This window comes from Lytechinus variegatus, chromosome 10 (genome assembly GCF_018143015.1).
Source record: "Lytechinus variegatus isolate NC3 chromosome 10, Lvar_3.0, whole genome shotgun sequence".
NCBI lineage: Eukaryota > Metazoa > Echinodermata > Echinoidea > Temnopleuroida > Toxopneustidae > Lytechinus > Lytechinus variegatus.
The window spans coordinates 6,080,927-6,100,737 of record NC_054749.1 but is presented as its reverse complement, the minus strand read 5'-3'; the positions used below and the strand labels follow the sequence as shown (position 1 = coordinate 6,100,737).

The 19,811-nt window shown below is 37.1% G+C and overlaps 1 protein-coding gene across 1 annotated transcript; it reads right to left on the bottom strand.

The window, feature by feature from the left end:
- Positions 1-12,145: 12,145 nt before the first annotated feature.
- On the bottom strand, positions 12,146-15,195 carry LOC121423270. The gene has a single exon (XM_041618599.1). The coding sequence runs from the start codon at positions 14,979-14,981 to the stop codon at positions 13,503-13,505; it is 1,479 nt and encodes a 492-aa protein (XP_041474533.1). The 5' UTR covers positions 14,982-15,195; the 3' UTR covers positions 12,146-13,502.
- Between the last annotated feature and the right edge of the window lie 4,616 nt (positions 15,196-19,811).

The following is a 19,811-nucleotide window of genomic DNA, read 5'->3' as shown; positions in this document are numbered from 1 at the left end:
AACGAACAGATATGAAATGGTATTACGCAATGGTTAATATGCAGGTACCTATTGTTACATCGATAAAACCTATTGTTGATCAACACGGAACAGAAGTTGGTTGTGAGACAATCCATGCCCCCCCCCCCCCTCCTCCCAACCTCTCCTTTTCTCTTTCTATATAGCTCTCCACTGAGGCATCTCTCTCCTTATGCCTCTCTCTCTCTCTCTTCCCTCCCCTCTCCTTTGTCTCACCTGCCACCCCCCCCCCCTCTTTTGTATTTCACATTGAAATGGCGTAATTTCCTTCAGCAAGAAACTGATCCACAATGTGCTGCACTCAACCCAGGTGAGGTAAATGGGTACCGGTAGGAAGTAATTCCTTTAAAAGCTGTGTGCGCTATGAACGCCTAGCTTAGCCGGGTAATATAGGAGCGCCTTAAGCACCTAACAAGGTGGATATGTGCGCAATAGAAATACCCTATATTATTATTATTATTATTATTATTGAGATAATTATCATTAGGTAATATTTTTAGGTAATAAGGTTATCGAAAACAAACGTTTGCATAATATCCATGTTGTGCACACAAAGAAACTATTAAGCAAAAATTTAAATCGTTACTTCTTTCTCATTGTATATCCAAAATAAAGGAAAAAGGGAAGGGAGTGACCGAATTTTAACTTGTCATCCCACGATTGTTGCCAATCTAGTTTTAAACCTCATCTCAATATAATAGTAAGCAAACACTGAACAAAGCAAAACAAACCCTGCAGAGGTGATCTCGAAACATAGTCTGCAATGAAATTTGATGGTCAACGTTATGTTTTTCATGAACTTGATGGCTGCATGAAAAGGTATATAATCTACCATCAAATCTAGAAGTCAGTGAACCTGAGACTCAACATCGCAGAATTTCACGGAAAATAACACATTTTCCGGTTTGATTCAGGATTGTGTTTCAAAAGCCTTGAGATTAATTTTCATTTCAGGAAATAGCCACTCAAACCTACTTTAGAGGCACATGGTAGAAAATTGAAGTGAGGTGTATTTGCTAGGATGTTCAGGATGTTCAGGATGTTCAGGATGTTGCATTTAGATATAAAACTTAACATTTTGAAGGAAATAGTTATAAAACACTACAGAGGAATGTAAAGTTAATGAGAAAGGCGAGAGGGTGTCTGATTTCTACCATTTTGTAATTCGATAAGTACGAGGATAAGTATAACCAACAGCTAATCAATTTTTAATTGAAAATTGCTAATTACAATTAACAATGTATGAAGTATTCTTTGATGAAAGTCTGTAGATCATAATAACATTGAGTCATCCGTAATTAATCAACAACTCATACATCACCTGAAAAATTAAATCGATATCCCAATGAGTCTGTATTATCACAATCAATAAATGGACCTGTCATAATAAAAATGAATCAATTTGTCTGACAAAAGAAATAAATTCATCACTCAGCCATAATACAAAAAAAACACATACACACTATATATATGTGTGTGTGATGTCAAGAATCAATAAACCAATTATCAACCATATACATACAAAAAACCCGTAATATAATTCACTTAATCCAACAACCAATAGATCAATGACTCGTTCAGCAGGCGCGTAGCCAGGGGGGCGGTCGCCCCCCCCCCAAAAAAAAAAAAACGACCCGAAAAAGAAAAAAAAGAAGGGAAAAAAGAGAGGAGAAAAGGAAAATGGAAGGGAGGAAAGGGAAGAAAGGTAGCTTTGTGTTTTTTTTTTATTTTTATTCTTTATTTTTTTCTCAAAAGAGAAACTCCTTCACTCTTCTTGCTCTAAATTTTAATTATACATGAATTTTGCTTCCGCGCTGCGCGCGGTTAAATGACAATATTAAAGTTCTCTATTGTTTCCCCCACCTTTTTTTCTCTAACCCTGTTTTTCCACCTCAGCTATATGCTTCTTGCCAGTTAAAGTTAAAATTGTATACATTAGGGCATGAATTTGAGTAAGGTTAGGCCGAAGTAAATATATGAAGTTATCTTATTTTTTCAATTGATTGCGCAACTTCTGGTCTGGTCGGCTCCGAGCGGGTAAAATCTTTATATCAGTTTCTGCCGTCACCTCCATAAAGTGAACTTCTCCCGCTTTTCAGCTCATTACTACACAACCATAATTTGGGGGCAAACAGGTTCCTAATTTGAAAAGAGGAAGGTATGAAATTCGTGTCGTATTAAATAAAAAAAGTACAATATTTTTTTTTCAAATTGTATTAAACTTCATGTCATTTCCCTGTATACATTCATCTCCTGTCCTGTTTTGCGCCCTCAGTTTGAAATTTTGAATGATACTTAAGTTTCTATATATTCAAAATGAAGCGCTTCAGGATAAGTCAAAAGAAAAAATTAGGCATCCTTTTTTTAAATAGATAGATAATTTAAATAAATCACAGAAGTTTCAACTTTTTGTGCACTATTTTCCTTGTAATAAAGTTCAATAATCTTAGAAAATCAATTGAATAATAGAGCTGATTGGGTATTAGAGATATCTACATTTGATGAAACATCCGCCCTTTGAAATTTCAGAGTTTCATTGCTCTGCGCGGGGAGGAATATCTTCCTCTACCAATCTTCTCCTCTGTTTTGCGAGTTAAAAATATGCATTGTTGCTAAATTGTTTGTAATCAAATCTGATCTTTCCAAAGAAAGTATTCAATATATCTTTGAGAAAACCCTTTTCTCCGGACCCTTTTTATGGCAAGAAAAATTGATAAAACGCTTTAGCTTCCGCGCTTCGCACGGAGTTATTATCATTTTGATTTCCTCCATTGTATACCTCTTTTGTGCGTTCACAATCACTTTTGAAAACAAGGTTCAAAATCGCAATATAGTCAACCGAATTGGAGGTACTAGAGACAAGAGAAACGGTTCCTTTTCATTTTAATTTATGAAACACTAAAAGCTTCGCGCTTCGCAGGGGAAGGGGGAAACTCCCCCTCCCTGCACCCACCCCTAGGGAGCGCGCTTCGCGTGCATTTCATTCAGTCATACCAGCGATCAATAAGTCATTCAGTCATACGAGCAATCAATTTATCATCAGTCATACGAGCAATCAATAAATCATTCAGCCATAAGAGCAATCAAATCATTCAGTCATACGAGCAATCAATAAATCATTCAGTCATACGAGCAATCAATAAATCATTCAGTATAGAGCAATCAATAAATCATTCAGTCAAACGAGCAATCAATAAATCATTCAGTCATACAAGCAATCAATAGATCAATCACTTATACAAGAAATCAATGATACAAACAATCAATCAATCGATCACTAATGCATTCAAATAATCAATAAATCATTCATTTGTACATGCAATCAATGAATCAATTATTCAAACACTTAATCCATGTACCAATCAGTCATTAAAAAATCAATTAATCTTTCATCTAAACAAGCAATCAATTAATCGATCAGTCTTTCATCAAAATCATCCAGTTATATAAACAAGCAATCAATAAATCAACTGCAATAACTATTTTCAATCAATCAGTCATTCGAACAATCAATAAAAACTATTAGTACGATTGACAGGGAACTCTTGTTCTAATCGTCTAGATTTCAGGTCTGTATGCCTATCCTATCTTGTTATCATCATAGTTATGTTCTATAGCGAGTGATGTTTTGTCGAACAGGTATACTTGTATTTGTATCAGACTTTATATATCGTGTTTATGATTATTTGCTCATGCATGTATGAGGAAATAGTTGGGAATAAACTTTAACCGAATTACACTTTACCGAATAGTCAGATAATCAATAAATGACAAGTAACATTCAGAACTTGCGGATGAAATAATAGATCAAACGAGACAGTGCTATTGGTGGAATTATCCGACATGCATGAAGGCAATTAATCAACAAATAAAATAAAGCATGTGCTACAGGAAACTGCCATCCGATCAATCTATCGATTATTACAAATCATGAAGAAAAAACACACACAAACACCCTCACAAAATATTATTCACCCATGCTCAACCACATCATTGTAATCTCTATTCCTACAAAGAAATTTGGATTAGGCTACGCTGAACAAGCAGATCGAGATATATTTTCAAGATTTCAGGAATTTATTTCATCACCGACATAATAGACCAAACAAGACATAAGGATTATCTGGGAGTATCTTACAAATAGAAAGAAAATCATTATTACGAAACAAATATCGATCGATAATTCGGCAGAGAGTTCGTGTCGATTTATGATACTTAAATCAGGATAAACACTGCTCAGACTGCAAAGACAAGTTATTTTCTAGTTCTTAAACTGTACAAAAAATGATGAACGACGAACAAAAAAAAATTAGGAAGATTCAAAGATCCAATAGAAATAATCATCTATGCATGTACATTTATATACATTAAATATTCCTTCATGACATTAGTTCATTTTCTATTTAGAATAGTTGTAATCAATCAATATCCTTCTTTGAAAATTCATTAGATTTCTAATGATTTGCATGGGTCGTCTCTATTGGTTTGGATATTGAAAGTAAAACGAAACCAATATACACGTCTTTGTTCTTGTTTCTAGTCTTTTCCAGTCCTTATTGGAACCAGTGAAAATGTCATATCAAATTGGAAATTCCTACTGAATCTAGTTACCAGGACCCGGTAACACAAAGATTAACGATCAATCCCTAAATGAATTGGCCTATCAGGATCATCGTTGCATGCGCATTTTGCTCCGTAGACTGACTAGGAACCAATCGGAATTGCTACTTGAAATAAATACATGTATTCATTAAAAAAACTGTTACAGAAATTTCATACTTTTCACAAATATACACATAAAACACAATCAATATGAAAACGATTATGAGTCTCAAATGGTCAATCTCTACCAGACTATACTCGGGATTTTTTTTTGATCACCGATGTTGCTGATATTTGATAATTTAATTGGTGTCCTGTCACTTGAATACTTAAACCGTTAGATGCAATATAAAGTATACATTCCAACAGAACACACGGGTCTTGGTCTAGTGGTTAGAGCATTGGAATCCAACAGGTTGTGAGTTCCAATCTCAACTGTGCCATTGTCTCCACTTTGATACAAAGGTCCGAGAGAAATATCTGTCGTCTTCAAGTTCAGCCACTATGACTGATTAAACTAGACGTAAAATATTTTCTAGGTAATTGGTTATATACCAGCAAAAGCTGTCCTGCCAAGTTCCTACGGGACTTGCGATAAAACAGAAACAGAAAATGGTAGTCTTCATAACAGTAAAGACCAATAGAAGCTAGACAATCTCTTCAGCTTTCTTTTAGTTCTTCAGCAAATCTTGATCTGTGAATACAGAAGAATAAATATTTCTACCATTCACGGGACAAGATTTGACATTTTAACATCTAAAGATCCTTCTAATCTACTTCTATTAGCTGATAATCACTTCTTTGTCCTGTAATATCAATAAATACAATTGATCACACGATTGCTTTCATCAATTTGTATGAAATTGAATCCTTTAGATATACGATTTATATCAATTGCAGGATCATGTAAGAGAGCATTTGGTGTATTACAAAAAAATAGTGCACTTAGCTACCACTGATTTCATAAACGACTTTTGATAACATTCCAAAAATCCGATGTAGAATAATGTTGAGTGCAGATGTGATGAATATATTGACGACCATTTTATCTGCCACAATTTCGTATCAATAACAATTCACTTTTTATTGTCAATACAATGGAATGGCTATATTTTTTTAGGAAATGTAAGCAGATTTTAGAAAGGAATTTATTCAAAACATATCAAGATTGTCAACATATTGGGAGTTCTTTCACGAGCCATTTAATTTACCAGCAGATAACACCAAATTATGTACATAACTTCATATCTACATGTATACACATTTTCTTTTAATGAATGGTAACTTAAGCTGTGCAGAACATCATAAAAATTTACAAAGACAAGCCATGCCAAATGAAAAATATGCACCGTTGCAAATTTTGCTACAGTAACCTTAGTAATGTCAGATTTGTTAGTTTGGTAACTGTTTGTATTTTTTTATTTTTCACCTCTCGATTTAAAATAAGCTGTTTTGTGAAGGAATGAAATAAGCTACATTCGACCTAAAAGTTATTTCTGGATCAACGAAAAGAATATATACAAGTACACATGATACACAATGATACGGACAATAATGATGACCAAAAAAAAAAATGGTGTAGGTGTCTCCAATAATCGAGACTTAATACTTTGACGATCCAGCATGTTACTTAATGTTATTGACGCGATTTGTATTCTCTCACAATATTCGCGGTTCATGTCCCTCTAAGAAGTTTAAATGCGAGTTTTCCAAGATGGACATTCATCTATCCCTCGATGCAATTATAACGCATGCACTGTAAGATTTATTCACAGTGAAACTTTCTTTATAAATTCATGTTTGTTAGTATAGTAATAGTATATCTAGGACTATCGGGTGTGGATGATACCCTTTTGAAACCAGCAAATCGACAATTAGGAAACAGCCCATCAATCATCCCTTGTTGGTGCGCATTATTTTGAAGATCGAACAATGGATATTTCAGTAATAACTTCAAACTCAAATTTTGTTCATGTTGGTTCTCTAATATTCATAACATTTTAAAGTACATTCCTGGATGCTGTTGAAATATTCAGAAGTTTTTGCTTTCAGGAATTGGCATAATGCGGAAGAAGTTCCTCCTCCTCTTGAGGTCTTAAGTAAGGTGTGTTTGAAATTGATGTTTGGTAATCATTTCCTGTGGCCCGACGGGTGTGCTGTGACTCATGATGTCTCATGCAATCTAAGTCTTCGTAGTTCATTTCTGCCCCTTCATGTTCTCTGTTCTTGTTGCCCGAAGATGCGTTGTTTGCCAACATCTCTTGCGGAATAAACCCACCGTTTGGCCCTGGAACCAGTTCAGGTTGCCATGACATTTCTTTCGCCTTATCGTCTTTCGACCGAGAGTTAGTAGAACCTTTGGCCCTTCCCGATTCGCCGTTCCGTGATTTTGTCACACCCGTGTTTCCAACCATTTCTTGGTAGGCTAACTCAGGTCCCGATGGTTCCATTGGCACCTCGACATGTAAATTATTCGAGCGCATACCGAAAGACCCGTTCCTGACGGGGTTCTCAGATGGTTGATCAGGAAGAGCTCGAGTTGTTTGGTTTGTAGATGGCGTTGACCCTCGATGCGTCCCGTTGGTGAATGTCGTGGTTCCTGCACGATAAGTCATTTGTGAGCTCATTCTTCGAGGTTGTGCTGAACCTAATCTGTTTTGTTTCCTGTTTCTCGCAATTAACATGAGGATGAAAATGACACAGAGTAGCCATCCAACCCCAGCGAGGGCAGATATGCCGATGAGAAAAGCCGAACTCCTAAAGATTGAAGAGCTGCCAGCTTGTGACTGGAGTGCTGTGCTTCCGTTGTCATTCAGAAGACAGTCATCTTTGGTCGGTACGTTACTTATCCTAATTTGGGTTGTTGATTCGCCAGCAGGGATGTTCGCAACAGGTGTGTCCTCTACAGCCAAGCTGGCCAAACAGGTCACAGAGACACCCTCATCGGCGCTACTGATTTGATCTATCCGGAGACTGTTCTCTGTCGCTGTGAATCTCGGAGTAGTATCATCGACCATGATATCATTGTATCGCCACGTAATTGCTATTCTGGTTCGGGCAATTGAATGGATTTCTAGACTGTAACTACAAACGAACGTGATGTTTTCACCTTGTTTCACTAGTGGAAGTTTAGGCCAGATAGCTGCATTAAGCGTTCCGTCATTAGGCATGTAATTTGTCACCACAGAAGGGAGTGTTGCTTCTCCATTTCCATTGCCGTCACTGTAAACGGGCATTCGTGTCATCCCAACACCAAAGACATTTGTCGCCTGACATACAAGGTCTGTTCCATTATCTACAGGTGAGACGGGCCCTATCGTCATCAATCCATATCCAGGAAACGTAAGCTCAAAGTTCTGTTGAGTGCCCATTGATGTTTCCAAGGAGCAATGGATGTCATTAACGAACGGTGGGCTAGAATGAGCGAAAGCATGAAACACGGTGTTCCCAGTATTTACCTCTTCTGTTTTTCTCAAGATAGCAACGTAAGGTCGGTGGAAGCGGCACGATCGCTCCACACGGACTCCTGCGTCGTCATCATAGAACAATCTACAGTGAAACTGGCTGCCCAACTCTTCTTGTCGTGCCCTGTATACAGACGTTGTTCGAGTATCAACCGGGTACCCATCGGCAACCTTAGTTCCATCTTTATACCACTGCACAGAAACAGGGGGTGTTGTGTTCTCTGACCGACAATCAAGGTTCACATCAGTTCCTACATCTACTGGTGACGCAGTACACAAAGGAAAGTAATCTGCAGGAGGGTACTTCACTGTAAGCGGCAGGTTTTCTGATTGTGATATCAACACCCCCGAGCCATCGTAGAGGATACAAGAATACCTTCCCTGGTCTGATTTCGACGTTTGTCGAATCACGAGATTCAGATTTATTTGCGTGTGCGAGTCCAAGCCTCCTTCGATGGAAAACCTCTCAGCATCTTGCGGATCGGTCAGCAGGACCTGTGCGTTGTTGGCCAGGGTGTACTGTGCGACCTGCTGAAGACTCGATGAAGACCGTGGGTATCGAGACCAAACCACCTTGCCACCAGTGCTGAAGATGTTCTCATCGGATAGCTCATCACTGAAGCAGGTAAAGGATGTTTGCGTGCCTTCACTGACTGTAGCAGAATCTGTGCTCACATACAAATCGGCATTCACCATCAGAATCAAAGGGCTCATCAGGAATAGAGAATATACAATTCTTGACTGACAAAACTTCATCCTGACAGCAAAGATGAGCTATGTTTTTTTATAATAAACTCTGTCTGAAATATGTTGGTTTCACTAGAATGAAGAAAGCGATATCCCTTAGCTAGTTCTTAGTGAAATGTTCGCCTGTAGCCCTTAACACAATTAATTTCCAACTGACAGCTGCAGCATTCAATATCATTACTACCAGCTAAAATAATGATTTTATCACCGATGTCTAACTTTATATATACACGGGTACTACCAATCAGGATCAATCATAATAAGCCGCTCATTTCTTTTATTGAATGGTTCGAACGATAGAGGGCGCACTCCTACTTTGAAAACAAATTTCCTTAATAACTCTAGAACTTCGATGTACATGTACAGGTAGATTAATTTATTTATGCACGGAGAAGTAACTATAATTAACCGCTATGTCTATAAAAAAAATTCGATTGGCGTCGCTTTCGCAATTTGATACTATGCTCTCTCTGATATGAAAATCTGTCGTGAGATATCGCTTAATGTCAGTTATATAATAGGCCTATATTTGGATTTGTTTTGCATTTGCTTATTTTGTTCATATGGAAATTGAATAAATGTTTTGAATACCTAATCTTGAATGTACTTGTTAATTCATGACCTCTACACATTAAAAAAATGCCGTTTCACAAAAATATGCATCTTCGTATTGTTTAATGGTTTTAAACAAGTGTTTAATATGTGAAACAGCATTTTTTTTTAATATGTTTAATTCTCAATGAATAAAGTATTAAACAGCGTTGTATAAAATGTCATCTTATACTTGGCCCTATAGCTACCAAAATATTTGTTTTCATCTCCAAATCCCAAACTTCCCAAGCTACAACTTTCCCCGCCCTCTACACACCTTATTAATGCTTAGTTATCTCTAACTCTTCCCTTTTCTTTACGTGTAATCTCAACTTGCCGGACTTCATTGCTAGGCACCTCTTCATAAAACACACAACCATACATACGCACGCACATACATACTCTGCACCTCCCGCACACATTCTGTAATTTTGCATGTTATATATAATTCTATGTTATATTACATCTATATTTTCAATAAATTATGTTATGTTATGGAATTATATCATATTTGGAAATTCAGTCAAATAGAAATATTCAAAAATAATATTTCCATGATGGTTTAATTTTGGCGCAATAAAGACCCTAGAGGACAACACCCTAGAGATTGAACATAACACCAAAGAGTGTTAAACAAACAACCAAATGTAACACCCACAGGTGTTGAACGAACACCATATTCACACCGGAGTAAAATGACTGGTGTGGTCCTTGACAAATCAATCAACGCTACAGTTTTTGTTGTATGTAGGTCAACGTTGCAGGGCGCCCTTCTAAATGTACCATCTAAGGATTGATGGAAATATAATTAAATTTATGTATCACACTAATAATATTTCTGAAGCATCAAATTTAGTTATTTATTCATCTATTTATTTATTCATTTGTTTATTTCTTCATTTATTTATCCATTTATTCATATATTATATTCATATTAATTATTTCAATTGTAGAAGATAATATACACAATCTGCATGAAATATTTAGATTTTGACACATACTATTTGACTAATTGGGGTCCACTTAACTGAAAATCAAAGCTTGAAAGCAGACGTCCTATAATTCAACGATAATATGATCGAAATCTTACTAATCAGCAAAATTGTATGAATTTATGAAGAAATCAACATTGTTACACAAATTCATTTATACTAAATACGAAATCATAAACGTATAAATATTGACTTTAAACACTGGCGGATCCAGGGGGGTGGGCACAGCCGGCACGCCCCCCCCCCTGAGAATCAAAATTTGAAATGTAAAAATACCATTAAAATAGAGGAATGACCCCTCGTTTGAAATTGAAAACGTTTTTTTTTTGCTTGTCAAAACATTCCTCCAAAAATTTGCCCCCTCCGCCTTTTGAAAAATCCTGGATCCGCCCCTGACTTCAAACAACACTACAACCACGGATTAGTAACAAATAAAAGTCCATGTCTGAGATATTTGATCATATTAGTATTAGATTAAAGAATGGATTTTTGATGAATAATTTATATTGGTTTATTATTGTTATTATTGAATAATATATATTCAAGCAAAAACGTATTACTATACAATGTACTCGATGTTGTTATCGTTTTTATTTGAGTGGGGGAGAGTGAAAATAGAACGTCTATATATATTTTTTTCTTTTTTTAAAGGTTGTCCTACCCTTTCCTCTTCTCTTTGATTCTATTCTCTCATTGATCCGATTCTGATCGCACCTTCCCTTTTATGTTATCAATATAGCTCTCCCTTCTTATGCCATCTTTTTGTATCTGAACTCCTATGTACGTTTCGTTTTTTAGGGAATATGCAGACTTGAAAAAAATGCGTGATCTTTCATACATAATTTGTTTGCCTACTCCAACAGAAGACTTGTTCTGACTTTATTTATTTATTTAATATTCATGTTTTCTTTATAAAAAAAGCAGGGTAGTCCCATTCAAGCCAGAGGCCTGCTTTACATGGGAGCCCTGCTATCAATATCAATTTGAACATTATACAATAACAATTATAACATACATGATTAAAATATACAATACCAAAATAATATATATACACAATAAACAAATAACAATTAGGGGGTAAGGCTATACATACTATGACAAACAGTAGAAAAATTAATCAGCTTGCTTGGAATTTACGGGCGTTTCGTTTCAAAATAGGAAGTAAAACAGAACACTTAATAGGTACTGGTAATGAGTGAAATAGATTTGCTGCTATACAGTGCGTCCCAGAAAAAAACGAAACCGAGATTTAGCGATGATTTATCATAACTTAATCATTAATAAAAGTTATGCTCTCTCAAATCAATGCTTGTATTTCCATAATTTCATTAAATAAACGTGTTTTCACCGATTTCCCACAGAAGCTATCGCACGGTTAACAAAAGACTTAATGCAGGCTGATCGTCAACAAAACGGAGTGTCGAGTGAGTTTGTAAAACCTCTTCATTTTAAGAAATTATTGAAATTCAAGCCTTATTTCAAATAGCCAGAACTTTGTTATTTCTCGACCATTTATGTAATTGAGGTATCAAATTAAAGAGCAGATATTGAAATTTTTGAAAATGTGGATTCTTTTTTAAACCCAGATATACAGCCCGCCAAGTGAATTTTTGGTATCCCCTCTTCAAATTGTTTTTGCTCACTCTTGCGTGAATGAGAAATAATCTAAGTAATTTCAGATGGACGAAGAGATTCTAAGCTTTAACTTGGTAGGTCATTTGTTTAGTTTATTAATGATTAAGTTATGATAAATCATCGATAAATTTCGGTTTCGTTTTTTTTTGTGGGACGCACTGTATAGGAGAATGAATGTTTTTTATACTCGGTTCTTGGTTTTGCGAGATACAATTGTTGAGATGAGATTGATCTAGTAGGATAGCGATTAGGTCTCAGAGAAATATTTTGCATTAAATAACCAGGAGCAAGACCGTTTAAAGTTTTATACATAAGTATTCGGTAATTATAATCCACTCTTTTCTTGACAGATTGTAACTTCAGAGAGTGTAACACATTCTGGACTGGGGTGTAGTAGTCTGCATCTAATACCAAACGACAATATTTTGTTTTGACGTTTTGACACTTCTGAAGTCGCTGCAAATCTTTCACTTTTAATGATCCCCAAACAGTTGAACAGTGGTCGATATGAGGAAGGATTAATGAAAAATACAAATGGGCGAGTACGTCTTTTGTCAGACAGTGCCTGATTCTCCGCATGCATATTATAGAATTCATGATCTGTTTAATGATGGGATTGATGTGAAAAGACAAGTCCGGAATATGACTGAAAGTGACACCCAGATATTTAAGCTGAGTTACATTTTCTATGGATTTACTATTCATGTCTATCTGCATCTTGACTGGGTGTACCTTCCTCCGACTTAAAAATAACATAACTTTCGTTTTATCCTAGTTGGAGAAAAATTTTCTAGTATGCATGGCTTAAAATTAAAAAGATATATTTCTTGTTTCCAGGAGTATCTTGGTCATGTTGGTCGGAGTAACTCTGTCTAGACGGGCACTCCGAATTTAAATTTCTTCTGAGCTTCCTCCGACCAAACAGCCTACGTCTTGGTCGTGATAAGATAAATATCTTTGAGATATTAATCCATGCATGATAGAGTCTTACTCTGATTATAGCACTAGGAACCCATGTCTGAACGAGGCTATCGTCATCCAGATCATCCTGCCTGTTCTGTGATTGCAGTGCGATATATTGCGTTACAATAGAGCAAACCATAAGACCCTATGTTACTTCTGTGATTTATACAATCATTGGGTATCTGATCTGCATTAAGTAATATCTGTGGATGATGAGAACAAATTCGAATTCAACTTCATATCGAATAATTTTTCATAATATACACGAGTATACTTCATATAAAAATTTTGAGAATAAAAAGTAGGAAGTAATGTATTTGTATAAGGGCTAGCTATATGACGTATAATATCCTAACATATTTTTGTATATAAAAAAATGATAAAATACCACGCAAATCAACTGAAATGGTACATTAAATTGAAAAAATTAGAATTTCTTTGCTCCCATCCAAAAGCTTGTTTCCGATCGGTTAAAGACTCGGGTTCACCGTTACACCACTAATCCGAGTACAGCGACAATGGCGGCGACAAAACACTGTTCCTTACCGAAATGCGATTGTGCTTTTGTTGAGCCAGACCGTACGAAATTTGGACCGCAGGAACTCTCTTTGGCAATTCGAATTGTTGCAGATCTGCGTTCAGGAACCGTATTGATCATTGGGTCATCGGTAACCACAGAAGCAACGCAAGTTACTGTTGTCTCTCTGAAATCTTCATATTCTGCATTGGTGATGAAAAGGACATTATCTTCTGTCTCAGTAGTAATAGTATCATCATGTTCCCATCTGATCTCTACCTTGGCAGGAATGTGCGAATACATGATCAAGCTGTAGCTACACACGAACGAAGCATTCTTACACCCCGGAATGATGGCAAGTTCTTTGGGCCAAATTTTAGTCTGTAAAACTTGACCGCCTGGCATCATAGTGGACGGAAAAGTGGTTTCCCTGTCCTGGTTTTCATTTCTAGTATAAACCCTCATCATAGCATGTTCAGTTCCGAAAACATTTTTGGCCTGACACACCAGTGTGCTACCATTATCAGTGGGAGCTACAGGTCCAACGGCTGCCACCCCATAACCAGGAAACTCTTTATCGAAACGTTGAGAAGTGTCTGAAGATGCTTCCAGTGTGCAATTGATGTCGGATGTGAGAGGTGGATTAGATACAGCAAATGCATGATATGTACTTTCTTCATTTGGAGTTTCCTCTCCCATCCTTAAAATAGCCACTCGAGGTTTACTGAATGTACAGGATCGACGAACCTCAACATCAGCTCCGTCCACGTAATGTAGTCGGCATTCGAATTCGCTTCGTAATTCATCTTCACGGGCCTCATGGGTCGATTTCATTTTGTAACCAGTCGGATGGGCATCTGACACCTTCTGTCCGTCCTTATACCATTGCAAAGTTACATCTGGAGTAGTTTTCTCAGATGTACACACAAGCATTACTTCTCTGGTGATGTCATTTGGTGTCGCGGTACAAAGAGGATAATGTTCTGCAGGAGGATATTTGACGGTCAATGGAGCATATCCAGATTTAACCAACATACTCGCTGAAGAATTGAATAAAGCACAATAATACCCAGTACTATCAGTCTGGTCAATCCGTTGAACTTTTTGAATGGTCAGAAATTGTCTGAAACGTCCGTTTGATAAGATTCCACCTTCAATATTGTATCGTTCATCGGAGTTATCGACTAAGATCGCGATTCCATTCTCATTTGTCCACCGTGCAATGACTTGAGTAGATACCGAGTATCTCGTGTTTCTGCCCCATTCAATCCGACCGGTTCGCAATTTGTCTTCAGAGAGTTGCGATGACGAGGAACATTCAAACACTGCACGGGTGCCAAGGCTAACCTCAGCAGTGTTCCCGCTATAGGACATATAAAGTCTGGATTTGGCATAAGGGACCAATGGGATGAAAATAATTAAACACAAGCCTCTGTATCTGCTAGCCATCATTACCCCCGGATCATCACTAGAAGCCTTCGACGGTAATGATTATACCCGGTAATTATATAGAGCTTTGATGTTGATGGCGATGATGACTCATTCACAGTCGTAGACTCATGGTTCTATGTAGCAATCTTGCTGCTCACAGATTTTGATATGTGACAAAGACTAACAATAGCTAGGATGAACGTTTCCATGCAGTTCCGGATACGCATTCAATATGGGACCAATTAACATGATTAAGGTCGGAATAGTCTTCCTGTCACATTACACTGCATGCATGTCCAACCGCGTAGCCAGGATTTCATTTTGGAGGGGGCGGTAAATGCACGCGAAGCGTGCCAACACTTACAGAGCGCGCGAAGCGCGCTCCCTAGGGGGTGGGTGCAGGGAGCGCGAAGCGCGAAGCTTTTGGTGTTTCATAAATTAAAATGAAAAGGAGCCGTCTCTCTTGTCTCTAGTGCCTATTTCAGCTCCAATTCAGTTGACTCATTGTGATTTTGAATATTGTTTTCATGAATCTAATTTGTTTCAAAAAGTGATTGTGAACGCACAAAAAAGGAATACATTGGAGGAAATTAAAATAATAATACCCTCACGCGAAGCGCGGAAGCTAAAGCGTTTTATCAGTTTTTTTGCCATGAAAAGGGTCCCGACTAAAGGGTCTTCTCAAAGATATATTGAATACTTCCCTTGGAAAGATCAGATTTGATTACAAACAATTTAGCGACAGTGCATATCTTTAACTCGCAAAATAGAGGAGAAGAAGTGTATATATGCCGGGAGAAAGATATTCAGTCCCGCGCAGAGCAATGAAACTCTGAAATTTCAAAGGGCGGACGTTTCATCAAAATAATGCAGATACGTCTAATACCACCATCGGCTCTAATTAAAATGATTTTCTAAGATTATTGAACTTCTTTATGAGGAAATAGTGCGCAAAAAGTTGAAACTTCTGTGATTTATTGAAATTGAATTTAAAAAAAAAAGAGGATTCCTAATTTCTTTGACTTATCAGGAGAAGTTGACTTTATGGAGGTTGCGGCAGAAATTGATATAAAATTTTACCCGCCTGGAGCCGACCCGACCAGAAGTTGCACGATCAATTAAAAAAAAAGATAACTTCATATACTTTGGCGTAGCCTTACTCTAATTCCATGCCCTAATGGATACATTTGAACTTTAACCGGTAAGAAACACATATACCTGAGGTGGAAAAACAGGGTTAGAGAAAGGGTGGGGAAACAATGGAGAATTGCAATATTGTCATTTAACCGCGCACAGCGCGGAAGAAAAATTCATATATAAATTTAAAGCAAGAGTGATGGAGTTTCTCTTTTAAGAAAAAAAAAGAATAAAAAGAAAAAAAACACAAAGCTACCTTTCTTCCCTTTCCTCCCTTCCCTTTTTCTTTTCTCCTCTCTTTTTTTCCCTTTTTTTTTCTTTTTGGGGACGTTTTGGGGGGGGGGGCGACCGCCCCCCTGGCTACGCGCCTGTGCATGTCCCGGATGCATGTACAGCTCTGCGCCAGTGCAGGCGAAATATTGAATTCCAAGATCAGTGCTACTGAAAAAACCATCACCATTGAGCTATGACCTGTAGGGAAGAGCAGGGTTCATCATTGCGTAGAGATTCTTCTAGTATGCAGATTCAGACCCTTTATGGACAGCATTATTGTGATATATCTTCTGTTTTGTCTCAAGAGAAGACTAAAAGTAAATGGAAAGCTTGCTAAAGGCCAGTCCACCTCAACAAAAAGTTGAATTGAATAAAAAGAGAAAATCCAACTAGCATAACACTGGAAATTTCATCAAAATCAGATGTAAAATGAAAAGTTATGACATTTCAAAGTTTCGCTTTATTTCGCAAAATGTTTGTACGCAAATTATTAAACTGATGGCGTCATCCATTCAATTTTCTTCTGTATTTGAAATATTCTAATTTTCTCTTTATTGTCAAATGCATTGCCAAACAATGACTGTTAGTACCCTGTGTCAGTCAAGTTGGTCCTTATTTATTATTAATCTCTGGATATGAGATCTCTGAAATCTGTTAAAATTGAAATACTGCATTTATTCAAACTATAGACAACAAAATAAATAGTGAGTGAGGGATATCATCGACTGTCTCATTTGCATGTCACTGAGTTTAGCGTATCACTGTTAAATGTGAAAAATGAGCGAAACTTTAAAATGTCATAACTTTCTTTTTTTACATCCGATTTTGATGAGGTTTGAAGCTTTGTGCTAATTTGATTTTTTATTCAAACAAACATTTTTTTCTGGGGTGGACTTGACCTTTAAGACAAAATGAAGTAGGGTTTCAAGAATATGCCGACATGATCGACATAAAGCTATTTATTCTTAAAATTTATCTCTCATGTTTCTAAACACAATGTTTATAATAATAATAATATAGGATATTTACATTGCGCACATATCCATCTTGTTAGGTGCTCAAGGCGCTCATAATTATATTACCCGGCTAAGCTAGGCGTGATCGTAAAGCGCACACATTCAGCTTTTTAAGGAAAGCTTCCTACCGGTACCAATACCTCACCTGGGTTGAGTGCAGCACATTGTGGATCAGTCTCTTGCTGAAGGAAATTACGCCATGGCTGGGATTCGAACCCACGAACCTCTGTTTCAAAGTCCGAAGACTAATCCACTGGGCCACAACGTACTTTGTACATTCATATTAACTAATGAGAACATATGATCGGTAATTATGCTGCATATATTGTAGAGCGCTTAGAGACTTCTGACAAAGTAAGTATTAAGCGCTATATAAGCAAGTATAATTATTATTTTCACGAAAGGGCACCAGGGGTCATAATTGGACACTCGCCATACCAGAAAAAAAAGAAAACGATATCTGCTTGACGCCCTTGACGCTGCTAGGATGTCAAAACCGGGGTAATTAGAATTATTATAGGTTTCTGAAGTAATTAAAAGCAAGACTCAATTATATTATAGTACATGGTGTGTTAATGGGGGGGGGGTAGTTAACCTACTCCAGTCTTTTCTTATTTGTATTATGACTGGCTCTGAATGTTCTTCATCGATATCACCAAGAATCTTGACTAGACTTTCCTGAATAGAATCATCACAACAGAAATGACATTCTGTTCTGTGTCTAATTAATCTGGAGTTTTGAGACCAATGCCCCTCTCTGTAATGCTCTTCTGTCTTTCTTTTCTTCTTTCCTTTCTCTCTCTCCCTCTCTCTTTGATTCTTTTCCCCATTAGATCAGTCGGGGAGTGGGCGCTCCCGAGTCCAGAAAAAAATTATAATCAGAAAAGTATTAGACTAGTGCAAGGGTGTAGGGGGCGGGTGCACCCTCCCGCTGAGGCAGAGGAGTTCCGACACTGGCAAGCAAAACGAAATTTGCACCCCATCTTCTTCTGATTTCAACAGCCGTTTTTCCAAACTCCCTATTATTGTGCACCCCCATACACTAGCGTACCTATGAGGGGCAGCCTGCCCCCCCCCCCCCGAAGAGTCACAACCCATGCAAAGGACGTATCCCTGGCCCCCTGACGAGCTTGAAGACATTTTTATTTTTTGCTTGTCAATTTTTTTCCTGGTACGAAATCCTATCTTTGTGGTTGAAGACCTTTTTCTTTTTTTTTTGCTTGTCAAATTTTTGGGCAGACGAATTTGCCCCCTCCCTGTGGAAATCGTAGGTACGCCACTGCCCCCATACCAAGTTAATTCCACCTCCCCATGCTTCAACCAGCCTACGCCTGTGTAATGAAAGGTTTATGTAAGGTAAACTTATCAATACCACCCAGCAGTGACGTAAATCTTGCTCGAGCAATGGGGGGAGGGGAGGGGGGTTGCACCAATAAATTGACCTGAAAATTAACAATTTGGGGACACCCCAAACGCGGAGGTATACAACTGTGTACATACACTGTAAAAACGCTGTTTACAAATTTAAGCACATTGTTTAAGCCTGTCACTCGAGCATTTATTGTTTAAACAATTTGAACAACTGTTTAAACCTTTGAAACAACTGTTTAAACAATTTCTTGTTAGAGGGAGGCTTAACAATGTGCTTTTTGGTGTATCTATCAGTTAAAGGCCTATCAGGATTTTTTTCAGTGGCAATATTGCAATGGCTCTGTTGTGACATACACTCCTTAATAATATCTATTTAATTATATCTGTATATTTAATATCAATATGCGAGCGAGCGAAACGAGCAAGCAAATTTTTCAATACTGTAGTTAGTAGACAGAATGGCGTCCCAAAACGACTTTTCAAGTGTAATTATCACATCAAGAACTGTGTATAAGGGGTATATGACTTTGTACAAGATACTACCATCTATCATTTTTTCATGATGACATTTAAAGGCGTATTACGGTTTTTCGATGGTTATTGTAATGGTTCTGTAATATAAACTAATAATAAACGATTAATATCCTATAATGCAAAGCGAGCAAGCAAATTTTCAATAGGAAGACGAATAAAAACAGACATGTATTTTAAGGGGTATGCAATAAAGGTAAATGAGAAGAGTGAACGTACTGAGCGAGCCTTGAAAACGTTGCTTCAGTTGTTTCAGATAATCTGCATATATTATAATATAGGCAACTTATCAATAAAGAAAACTCAACAAAAAAAGCACAAATAAACAAAGTTGTTACATCAAAAAGAGAAAATTGTGATTAAACAGTCGAGATTTGTTAAAGAAAAACCCATTTTCTCTGTGAATAAATGTGAGATGAGAATGGAAAAAATGGGATCATGATTATTGGGAATAAGGGTGCATTATGAAATGATATAAGGCCAATATACATGCCACAACATAAACTTGCAAAAACTTGGAAAT

Bases quoted from the DNA above. Each gene is read 5' to 3' on its own strand.
- LOC121423270 (XM_041618599.1), bottom strand. From the start codon at position 14,981: ATGATGGCTAGCAGATACAGAGGCTTGTGTTTAATTATTTTCATCCCA.